Source organism: Strix aluco, chromosome 11 (assembly GCF_031877795.1).
Source record: "Strix aluco isolate bStrAlu1 chromosome 11, bStrAlu1.hap1, whole genome shotgun sequence".
NCBI classification, from domain to species: domain Eukaryota; kingdom Metazoa; phylum Chordata; class Aves; order Strigiformes; family Strigidae; genus Strix; species Strix aluco.
Window position 1 is genome coordinate 19,541,986 of NC_133941.1, and position 12,246 is coordinate 19,554,231.

The 12,246-nt window shown below is 43.4% G+C and overlaps 1 protein-coding gene across 12 annotated transcripts in view; it reads right to left on the reverse strand.

The window, feature by feature from the left end:
* The window catches only part of DCAF1 (DDB1 and CUL4 associated factor 1), a 56,800-nt gene extending 45,195 nt beyond the window's left edge, over positions 1–11,605 (reverse strand). For 8 of the 12 annotated variants that reach the window (XR_012624741.1, XM_074836500.1, XM_074836499.1 and 5 more), the window contains exons 1-4: positions 11,428–11,604; positions 6,007–6,124; positions 1,231–1,307; positions 419–492 (exon numbers count right to left, since the gene is read on the reverse strand). Coding sequence is in view for 10 of the 12 variants with exons in the window: in XM_074836500.1 (XP_074692601.1) it covers positions 419–492; positions 1,231–1,307; positions 6,007–6,116 (261 nt within the window). In the remaining 2 variants the exon portion in view is untranslated. Of the gene's footprint in view, positions 1–418; positions 493–1,230; positions 1,308–6,006; positions 6,125–10,627; positions 10,688–11,427 lie in introns of all 12 variants that reach the window. The other 4 variants (XR_012624742.1, XM_074836497.1, XM_074836493.1 and 1 more) reach the window with 3 other exon arrangements.
* Positions 11,606–12,246: the final 641 nt, after the last annotated feature.

Sequence of the window (12,246 nt, forward strand, 5' to 3'; positions counted from 1 at the left end):
GCTGACATACCCCTCTGCTCCTACAGGCAGTCCAGCATTTGCAAGCATTCAGAGACAAGGCACTGGAATTAGTGGTACTAATTTCCATTACAGAAATAAAAGAAAATGTAGCTCCTCTAATACAAGTTTAAAAACATAATTAAAGGGACTGATAAACCTTGAGAAGTACTAATTCAGTTGTTGCTACACATATTCCAGCAATCCCAAACAGCTCATGAACTCCCTTTTCCTTGAGTCACTTTAACAGTGGCAAATGAGTTGCACTTAAACCCATTTTAAAACCACTGCTATGGAAGAGATAGTCCCAACACCAGTGAAATAAATATTAAACAAGTACTGAGGTCAACCAGCACAGAGTAAACAAAAACCACAAGAAGGTGTCAGGAATTGGAAGATACAGTTCCCAGAGCAAACCTACCGCATTCATGAAATCATCATTCTTGAAAAGTATCCTCAGTAAGTGACCAAGCATGCACTCTGGGTCTGCTCGACCTGTGGGAGAAACAGGAAAAAAGACTTACCCACCTACCTCAAGATGTCAAGATTAATACTGAACTGCTATCTTCAATTGATTGTGGAGTACTTTAGTTAGCAGGACCTTTCTCAGAAGGAAAATTACAAGAGAAATCGTGTGAATTATTCACCGATTTAACATTTTTTCTAGCAGGCATTACCTCCCTTGAACACCTACTAGTCAAAACACAAGACATTTTAGAGGTCCAATAGTACTGAACCATCATCTTTGTAGACAGTGAAGACGTAGATGCCCGTTAAACTGTTCCAGTAACCTGAAAATAAGTCATCTCAAAAAAAAAAAAAAAAAAACCGTAAGGATAACAAGATAAAAAGCATCAGTGGCTGTATGTGACTAGTCTAAAGCACGGCACTGACTCAACAGCAAATTCAAGATCATCTGAGACAGACTGTCTTCTCTGTCCACCTAACACCTAGTACCTCACATTAACTACAACTTGTTAACATGACCACACCCTGATGTCATAAACCAGCCTCTGAAACACTCTTCCCAAACTCTACCCAGGGCCTCAAAATCTTGCATCAAAACTGCCAGATATCAGCACTACAGAGCACAATTACCCAGTGCAGAAGCGGTATTAGACCTCGATCAGCAGTGAGCACACTCAGGCTAAAAATTGCTTACTCTTAAATATGAATTACCAGGTATCCATTGTGACAGAGTTGGTGCTGCCAAAACCATTCAGGACATCTTACCTGGGTGTCGGTCATCAAACGGGTCTGGATCCCCTTTGCGGTACTCTTCAGTCTCCTTCTCAATCAGCTCGGACATTCTGCAGAAAGAACAACATCAGATGAGTAGAATTCACACTTGGTCTTCTCTTAGTGCAGAGCTCCTCACAACAGCCTATCTGTCAAAGTACTATAAAACCACTCATCAACTTTCACTTGAACAGTGTGCAGTGCCACCAGAGGATTTCAGACTGTTCACAATAGAGGGCTGAGAAAAGAGACTTGCCTCTAATATCTCACCCCCTCACACGCTGAATCCACATCAACATCCCAGTGATGCGCAAATGTGACACTTGGGAGGAGCCAACACCTTTCATTTACTCATGTTAGAGTCCTGGTGATGTTCTACAACACATACTGTAGAGAAATAGAGTAAATAAAGGACTTGTACTTCTCACCTTCACATAGTCTTTCTTTTGCAGTAGAGTAAGTCCTGAACACATGCCCTAGTCATCCATCCTATTCAGCAGGGGAAGCTGCTCAAACTGCCTACGCAATTTTTTGTTATTTTTGCATATTAAATTTTAATAATATTGTGTAATAAAAGTATTTAATATTTAATAAAATGCTGTGTAATCTCTGTTCAGTTTATCCCTTCAACTCCATCAAAGCTTAACTTTTTAGCATGTGTCAGTTACTGCAATGGAGAAGACAAGGAGAAACTCAGCCAGCTCCCTATTCATAGACCTTCAAAATACATTAAATGCTCCTTCATATCTGAAAAAAAAAATGAAGGCTGTTTTGAAGCTATGCCTTCTCCTAAACTGAGAAGCAGCCTCAGCAGACAAGAAATCCTATGCTCCAATTCATTTAGAATGAGTAGTAAGGGAATTAATTATTATTTTTATTTAAACAAAACCAAGACGGAGATTATCTCATGGTCAAGCAATAAATAATTCCATAATCATCCACTGTCTTTCTCCATGAAGTGTTACAGCAGAAATATATGCAGTTTGAGGTAAAATAAAGAGCAGTATTCAAAAAAATTAGGAAATTAAATCTTATTTCCTTGGTATAAAACCTCATTCCCTTCCCTCTACTGAGGTCAAGAGTGCAGAGCAGAATCTATGTGCAGCACAGCATTTTAAAATAAGGTCTTAATACCTCAGGGTAGCGATAGGCAGAGATTATTATAGGGGAGGGAAAACTGCTGGAAGGCTGCAGTAATCCCTGGAAAAATATTTGTCTTTCGCAGGAGATTTCCCTTACAGAATGCCACTAACTTCTACTCCATTCCTGTTACTTTCCAGAAAATATCCTGTGGTCCCAGAGACAATTAGAGGCAAAAATGTACTCAGTCCTGCCTCTGTGAACTACGCTGACTTGCCAGTATGACAGAGGATAATGTTATGAAACCTGCCCAGATTGTAGGAACAGCAAATTAGCTAATCAGAAATGAGCAGAGAACTTTCCTGCTTGTCTCTGATCTGACAATTATCTTTCAGCAAACTGTTTATCCTGTGGGGTTCTAATATTTACTTTTAGTAAGCCTGAATGTGAAGAGATGCAAATTGTGTCCCTTGCTAACAGGTGGCACAGCTTGAGCTCTCATGAATTTCTGGCACAAGCGAGTTACTTAAATACTCCACTGCCAGCTCCTCTTTTTTTTCCCCTGAGAACTAATAGCTTGAGGGGTGCCTGCTGACAGACAACTGGGACAAATGGGGAGTTGAGAAGCTGCACCCTCGACTTGTCAGGTCTTTTTAGGTGATAATCAGCATTTTGATCATGTGCCAGAAAGGACAGACAAGCAGCACAGAAAACGAGCATAACATGCTCATCAGTCCACCCTGTTTAGGTAGGCAGCCAAACAGCATGCCCACTGAAGCTGCCGAGTGGTTTCAGCGCAACAACATTATCACAGCCTAGATGAAACAGGCACATGAATCACCGATTATGGGGTTTTTTGAGACAATTAGTCACAATTGTTTGACCAAAATAAAAAAAGCACTGCCTCTTTAAAATTGACTTTCAACAAGAAAAAAAAAAATCAAGCTTGCTTACAATACCCTTCTTTTAACTAACACATACAAAGGTGGTTTGTGAAGTGACTTGGATGAATCTATCTAGATCAACAGCTTTGTCAATCCTCAGTTGAAACCACAGGAGAGTCAAATAACTAACAAAGCTCGTTCCTGCCTCATAACATAGGCATGTGGTACACAGGGCTTTAACAAAAACCAATTCACAAAAAACACTGAACTTCTATTCAGGTTTCAGGATTTCCTTCGTTCACTTGGCATTATATTGGTTCTCTAGCCACTTCAGAGTTTGCAGACAAGATCTAGGTTTTACATGGGGGGAGGGGTTCTTTCCCCTCACTTCTAATTTTTTTTCTCTTTACAACTGTCTTTGCAATCATCTATGGAAAGTTAGTCAGATCCTCACCTTCACTTGCCACAAACTGAGCTCACCTTGGGGGTGGGAAAAGAAGGGGCAGTGGTATACATAAAAGTATGTCAATTCTGCAAGACCCCCAGTGATCTAGATGGCATAATATAAAGCCACCCTAATATTGCTCTATGCCATCATCTGGCATTAATGACCAACCTGAGCCTTTACAACAGCATAAGATGCTCTAGGATCCCATATCACAACACGCTCAGTTTGTGGAGACTGAAGTATGGTGTTAAGGTGCTGAATTACTCCCTTTACAAAAGAGGCTCTTGGGATGCAGTGAAGGACCTGACTTCCAGGATTGGCCAGAACAATTGAACATCACTTGCATCCAGACTATGAACTAGTGCTCTTGCAGGATCATTTCAATTTACAATATTTTTGGAAACCATATATATTAAATATCTGTTGTTTGCTGACACACTTTCCAAGCAATTTCTTCAATTCAATACCTTCAGACACTCCAGAGTTTGTAAATCCAGAAAACTAGCTTATTTGGAAGTGACAATTCAGCTGTGGCCCATAAGCCACACCATTGCTGTTCTTGTCCTATTACTGTGGAAACACTCACTACTGCACTCTCACATACGCTGCCTCGGCATCACATTTAACGGACCCCCATCCACACGGGGAACTTTTCTTCCACTTAAGCTCAGAAGGCGGAAGGAAGTAGAAAAACATCACTCACCAGCAAGCATGACCACAGCTTCCTCTGCCTTAAGGCTAAAACAACATGCAAGGGCATTACTCTGCCTCAGGACATCAGCTAACACAAGCTCCAGTTGGTGAGGATTCCTAGCATCTCTTCCAGCAAATTCTTTTAAACCTATGCTGTATCTAAAACCCTCTACTCCAAACCAACATATGGCTTTCATTGACACCTGGAACACCGTACATCTAACTTCTGCCAGAGCCAGTAAATTCCCTTGATATCTACCTTAAATAAACCTGTATTATCTCCACTAAAGCCAAAATACCCAAGCTTTCACCATCCGTAACCACTCTGACTTTTGGAGAACCAAAGGAGAGTTATCAGACTTGTCTGGGCATAAGTAGTGAAAGGAACTCAAGGAGCTGAGGGGGAGCAAGAAGTGCCAGACATATATAAATACAAGAAAATACGTGTTTAGTTCAAATGTCTTTAGATTTTTTAGAATATAGTCAATTTCTACTGTTTATGCCTTCAAAAAGCAGCCATGAAATAGCACATATGGTTCCTTCAAGACACAAATCACACAACACACAAAGATACACCAAAACACATCTCTTTCAAGAGACCTACTCATTCTCAAGTTTAGGATCGGCTTTCTGCTGCTCATCTCCCTCTTCTGAGCTGCTATGTTTAAAACGTAGTAAGAACAGCAAAAAAGTTGTACCCACTAGGTGAGGCATTGGCACAGTTCTGTGCCAAGAAGCTCCACCAGATTCCTGTTACTTCCACCCAGTGCCAGCTCAGAATCTGTGCACTGACTTGTCTAACCAAACAACACAGAGCAGTGCAGTACAGAAACCTGGACTGCTCTTAATGTACAAGTGCAGTTGAGTCCTCCTGCATGTGCTAGGCAGGCCACAGGTCTGTCAGCAGAGGCGCAAGGAGGAATTGGGTGGAATTTCTGTGAATCTCTTGTTAAAGCAAAAGTAGTATCAGTTTACCTGAGAGAGGCCTGGTTTGGGAAACCACAAATGCAATTGATAATTCAAATGTTTCTCTTGTAATAGAAGATGTCTTATAATTAATGGTGTTACTAGCACCTACACATCTCCTAAAAGTAATTTATTGGTCCAGGGAATATTTTCCTTACACATACAATACAATGTCAGTCAATCAACATCCAGTTTAAAAAAAATTAATCAAGTTTTTAAATTTTGCTTTAAATATTCCCTATGAGTGTCAATAAAATCTTCTCAATATAATCCCCTTGATTCATCCAAGGAGTTGCTCTTATCCTTTCATTTAATGTGACTAATATTACTACAATCACGAACTCCACACCACCACTCTGACTGAACAACAGTCTCATAGCTTTTGATCTTGATCAACATTTTACAAGCTTCAGGTGAAGACACCAAAGTTATTTCAACTATTTAATGATTTCCCTGACTTCTATTATTTCAGATAATTAAATTCATATTTTAGAGACAGTCTGTGTAAGATCTTTGCAATATAAACATCTTATCAAGAACTGTATTCAAATATCACACTTATAGTTCAACTTCCAGACCAAGAAAATTAATTACCAACAGGTAATCAGGTATGTAAAAATCTCAAGCAAAAGCTTGGTAAAAGCAGCTGTCAAGGAACTTCAGATGTTCAGATTTAGGAGTTTATTTAATAGATCTTACCTGGTGAGAATAGGGACCATGTCTTGCCCGCTGCCATGTTCTTTCTCCCATTGCTCAAGCAAAGCAGTGAGCTCAGCCTTGGAGTCCACATGCCCAGATCCTGAAGTCATGGCTTAGCCTAAGGCAGAGGTAACAAGGGGAAAAAAAAAAAAAAAAAAAAGGCAAAAAAATGAGCAAGAAATCCCACGCAGTTTTGCTATATTCATTGAAATAACCTAAATCAAAGATTACAAGTCATTTGGAAGAGGCAAGTAAATACTCAGCAACAAGGAGGGAGAAAGAGAAAAAGTGAGAATACTGCTGAACTTCACTTTCCAAGTTAGAAGTTTCCTTTTGGTCCTTTGCCTGAAGAATAAAGAACATGCGCACACTTGGAACACAAGTCTTAACTGGTGTATGACTGCCCTGACCATGACGGGAAGTATGCACACCTAACCGCAAGTGTGTTCAGTACTGAAGCTTTTCAAAACTCTACCTGAGTTCCATGGGCAGACCTGAGTTAGTCCTATGCTGTTGCTCAGGGATTTACTCAGGAAACAACAAAGCTAGGGCAGAAGATTATGATCAGTGTCATTATTCCAGTTTAACACCCTCCAGACAGCAGTGAAAGTGCCAAGAATCATATTAGCTTCACACTGCCAAGGAGGCAGAAGGCAGCGGCACTGAGCAGCTGCGGGCAGCGGAAGGAGCACCAGAAGAGCAGTACTTGGGAAACAGAGCAGGTCGCACATCACTACTTGTTCAAGGTTTCCAAGAAGTCAGTGGCTCTAGTAAGAAGGAAGAATGATCACAGGAGGGAGCACTGGAGCAATTACTTCAAGTTTATCAGCCTTTACTTGCAAGACAGCAGCTGACCAGATTTATCTTCCCATCCTCAAAAGCGAGATCCCCCTGCAGTACTGAGTGATTTAATGGAGGGAACGATCACTCTAGAGTCTGCTTAAGCCTCTAAATTTCCATGTGTCAATTTTTGTCAGTCTGATAAAAATCTACTAGAAATATTAACAGACCAAACTAGAAAACAATCTGTCCGAAACACTGCCATGCCCTTAGTTTCCAATCTGACAGACTGTGATTGCTGTGAAGAGTTGTAACTTCTAGAGGAAGGCAATCCCAGTTTGTAAATTGGCCTTGTATAGGAGATGCATGTAGGAATCAAAGCAAACGAAATTCCTTCATGCCCAAAATCACAAAAATTTCCAGCATTTCATTAGCCATAACATGGCCAATATCCATCTGCCATGAGATTAAATATTCATTTGTCATAACTGACCCAGAGAAGGAACATCCAAAGCAGTGTTAAGTGCAGGTATGCTTAAGACAGCGACATACACATGAACTCCTGAAATACTTACTCAAGAATCAGTCAAATGACAGACTATAAAGGGAGTCATAGGTCAACACAGATTACATAAGCATTTATAGCACAAGTTCATTCTGAAAAACATTGCCATGTTTAACTGAGTGTTGGATACCTCTAATTGGTTTAAAGCCTTTTCTCACTCAGGGAATGGATGAACAACCCTACAGCTCTACCTCCTGTCTCATAGGTGCTTCTGAATTTAATGTACTGTGACTGGTTAGTTAAACAGGAGACAAGAAGTGAAGATCACCTGGCTATGATGGAACTGGCAGAATCCACACAAAAATCATCACCCAAAGACTACAGAAAAAGAAACCTGTGACTATAAGATAACCAGTGTGAAGAACATCATTTTGATAAGTACTATATGAAGTGAGCATATGCTAACAAAAAACTTACCTAAGCATAAAGATGATGTTTTCTAAATGACAAGTAATTATGATTTTATCTAGAGCATTCATTATTCATTCATCACAGAACTAGACTGGGAAACTTGATGCAAATGTACAAATCGCTTTGGAAAAAACCACTACCTAAATGCAGGCAACAAAACATAATGAGATTGTACACACACCCCCTGAAACACCTTTTCAAAGGAAAACTACTCCAAGCTCATAAAGATCCATTCCCTTCTTCATTAAGCGAACAACACTTGCCAGCAGCACTTCTGAGCTTTTAAATATCACAGATAAACATTCAGACAAATCTACTCCAAGCCTCAGAATGCAAGTGCTGTAACGGCATCTGCATTCAACCATTTCAGACATCTCCCCCTTCATTCTATACCCAAGGGATACAGAAAAAAGAGCCTGTACAGGCTCTCCTGCAATCTGAAAAATAGTTTGCTTCCCCTAACACCCCTTCATTATTCCAGCTAGAAAATAAGAAAGGTCCAGCAATACCTGCAACAGGTCAAAGTTCCAGTCAGCAAGACCAGAGGAACTGCTCACACAGCCCTCTGGGACACCCAGTGCTATACCACAACCAAGTGAAAATAGAAAAATCCCAGCTGTCCCTAAAACCTGGAGTATTCCCTCACTTAAAGAACATGATGGGTCTAAATAACTGGTGCTGACACAACTATCCTCCTGTAAAAAAATTAAAACATACAAGCACCACCCTTTCTATAGGTACACAGCAATGAATGTAAATGCCTCCCCAAGGCACCTCATCTATTCCAAAGGCTTATCCCTCCCAACCTATTCAAATAAATTTGATTATTCTAGATAGCACTGCAAAGAGCAACAACAAGAACTACCTCAGAAGCATCTACTTCCACAGTTCTCATATTAATGCATGTTAGCAGTAAAATATATATGGATGGAATATTATGGCAGGTGAATGACTTTTTAAATATCAGAACCAAAGCAATTCCTACTGCGCTCACTTTTTTCAAGAATTCCATCTTAAATCAAAGTGAAGAATTCTGCAGAAAGGACAAAATCATAACCAGTATGAACTAAACTGTAACTGCCAGAAATATACCCAGCCTGTTGGAGAGGGAGGCCTGTGAGAGCAACTCTGACTTTCACTGTTTCCCTTGGACAAGCTGGCGAACAAATTCAATCTCAAATCACTCTTCCAGGAACTAGCAGAACAGAGAGTGGGTATCTCATTGTGGATTTAAATCCACAGGCGTTTTTAATTTTTTAATAAGTTTTGAAAGTCATGGTCTACCACAGATTTCAATTAGAATATCTAATAAGCTAAGGAATGGAAATTTTTTTTCCCCAAACACCACTGTTGTCAAAATATCATACTTAGAATCAATAGAACTGATATTAACAAAACATAAAGCACTTAAAGGACTTGACTTTGAAAGACAAATATTTACAACCTTAACTATCACTGTGAACGCTCCCACCAAAAATCCACTTAATGCGTGTTTCAGCACACAGTGGTGCACACAGTATTGCTTTAATATTAAATACTACTTAGTATTCCAATATCACAGCAAAGCTTTTATAAGCATTTGACTCTTCTAAACTCAGATGTAAAAATTTGACAGAAAAGGGAAACCCAAAGAAGCATTCAGACACAGAGACCTGGAAGTACTCACATGTTTTTGAAAGCTCAGACACCTTAGTGCTTGAGTCACCTTCGTCAGACACCTCTGAACAAAGAAATACAAGTCCCACTGACCTCCAACTGCAAACCTTGATAAGCACGCGATACCATTCAAGCAGTTCAGCTTCACCCTTTTGTTCCTCCACGTATTTGAGCGTCACACTGACTGCAACACCACTACAGGTCATTCACTTATTGATTTTGTGTTGTGTTTATGAAAAGGGTTATGAGGTTCCAAACACACTCACTTCAATACAGATACATATTTTAAAGTATGAAATCTCTTTGGTGAAAATAAATCTATTCGCAAAATCCGAAAACCAACAATTTGGTCACTTGGGAAACAAGCACAAAATCCATACCTTAGAAATTTAAATGGAAAAGCCACATAACAAAAATCATACCTTAGGGGGGAAAAAAAAAATTTAATCAACTTCATAGGAAGACTGCACATTGAAATTCATATGTGGACAAAAATTACGAGAGGATTGGTACATCCACATGTATAGGGCCAACTCCAATTTCTAACTGCACTTTGACCTAGCTTAAATAATCAAGTTTCATATTGTTGCTAAACATGATTCTAACCATGGCTGAGGACACAATGTTGATGAGAAGTCTAACGTAATAATAAAACACCATAAGGGAAAATTAAGAACTCTGAGTTGAAATCTAGTTAGATACATAGCAAGCTGAGCAGTATATCTGTATATTTTTCCATATTTATGTTTTAACACAAAGAATTCCTTAATTTAAAAAAAAAAAACCCTCCCTCTCATCACAATTGTTCTCAAACGGATGAGATACCAGACAGCTATTTGCCTAAACCTGTTGAGTCTGAAATCACCATGCCAAAGTTAATGCTGAAGCATAATGAACTGTAAACACTGAAGTTCACTTGTGGAAGAAAGCATGCCACAAACTAACAAAACCTTCACGATCTACAGAAAATAAAATCGTGTTTTGGTATCATACATAAGTGAAGCTCTGAGGGAAGTCCTCGTTTGTTCAACTTCCCACTTTAACCACTAACAGAACGCCAATTCAGCTGTTACTACAGAACATATTCCTAATGTTGCTTTAAATATTTGTTTAAAAATTCATCCTTTTTTACAGTTAGACTATTTTTAAGGTCAGGGAAAACCACAAAGTTATTTAGTTTCCTGGAATTTCTGCTTTTACACAACAAACCTGGATTTATGTGCTGATCTGCCAGGACAAGCACAAAAAACAGGAACAAACTTCTGCTGTCTGCGAAGGAAGGTAAAAAAACCCCACAACGCTCCGTTTCAACATCAATTCCTCTTTACGCGGCTGGAAAGAACAACCAGAGGACCCCACCTCCCCGGAGGAGCGCCGCGACTCCTCGAGCACGGGAAGCGTGCGGCTGATGACAGCTCTGTCAGGGTCTAACACGGCAGGCACCACGCCGCCAGCGGGCAGGCGCTCGCCGCCGCGCGCCTTGCAGGAGCAGACTGTCCGCCGGGACGCAACCGGAGGAACCGCCGGCGCTGCCCGTTGAACCGACGGTTTAACGGTTAGCAAAGGGGGGTGGGGGGACCCACAAGCCAGAGAGCCCCCCCGCCCCCTTCCCGAGCAGGCCCGGCGAAGCGGCGCCTCCGCAGGCCCCGGCGCAGAAGGAAGGGCCCCGCCGGAGGGGGCGGGCCGGCCGCCGGAGGACCGGGGCGGGCGGGGCCGACGCGGCGCAGGCCCGCCCCCCCGCCGGGAGGCTGACAGGCCGCGGGGGGAACGAGGCGCAGCGCCCCGCCGGGCCTCCGCCGCCCCTCGCCCCACTCGCGCTTCGGAGGGCGCCCCCTAGCGCGGGGGCGGGGCGCGCAGGCCAACCCGCCCCCAACCGGCGGGTCCCTCACGGCCTGAGGCGACCCCCTCCCCCTGCCCGGCGCCGAGGCCGCCAACCGGCCCGGCCTGGCCCGGCCCGGGGGAACCGCGGCGGCGGCGCGGCGCGGCCCGCCCCGCCCGGCGCCCCGTACCTGCCCGATGCCCCGCTGGGTCGCCGCCGCTGCCCCCGGCCCCTGCGCTCGGCCCCGCACACCCCGCGGCGGCCGCGATTGCTATGGCGGGCACACACTTTGCGCGTCACCACGCTGGGGGCCGCGTCACGGCGCGCGAGGCGGCGTTGCGAACGGCGGCGAGGGAGGGGGCCGAGGCGGCAACGGCCGCGCGCTCGGCCTGCCGGGAAACGGAGTTCGCGCGTGGTGAGGCCTCTGCGCGTGCGCTCGCGAGAAGCAGCGCCGCGGAGGACGCTGGGAGTCGTAGTTCCCGGCGGGCGCCGCCATTGCGCCCCCTCGGCCCAGCCCAGAGCCCCGCGGCTGCGTCGGCTCGTAGGCGAAGGGGCGTTTTCCTGGGAGCGAGGCGAGGCTATTTACTCTGCTTTTTCCAGGCTGGCACTGAGGAGACACTGAGCAGCAGCGGCCGGCCCCGATACCTGGGTGTCTGCCCTGGTACTGGCATAGCAACAGGCACACCACCCTCCAGCCCCAAGGGGCATGACAGGGACCCCACCAGCTGTGTCCTTTTCTTCCTTTCTCACGTCAAGGCTGAGTGTTCACTTGTGCGTTGCTCACCTGCTTAATGTTAATTCCAGATAGCCAGCAGGGTGTTCTGGTGAGAGGGCTGCTTGAAGATGAGTGGTTTCTCCTCTTCTTATCTGAGAGACAGGGACATCGTCCTATTTGTTCCCAGATAAACGGGGACCGTTCTTGGCAGTGGAAGCCAAACCCCGCAGTGGTGCTGAACACCCACCTCCACCTCTGCTCTTCGCCATGCCCAACAACAGGAAGCAGAGACTG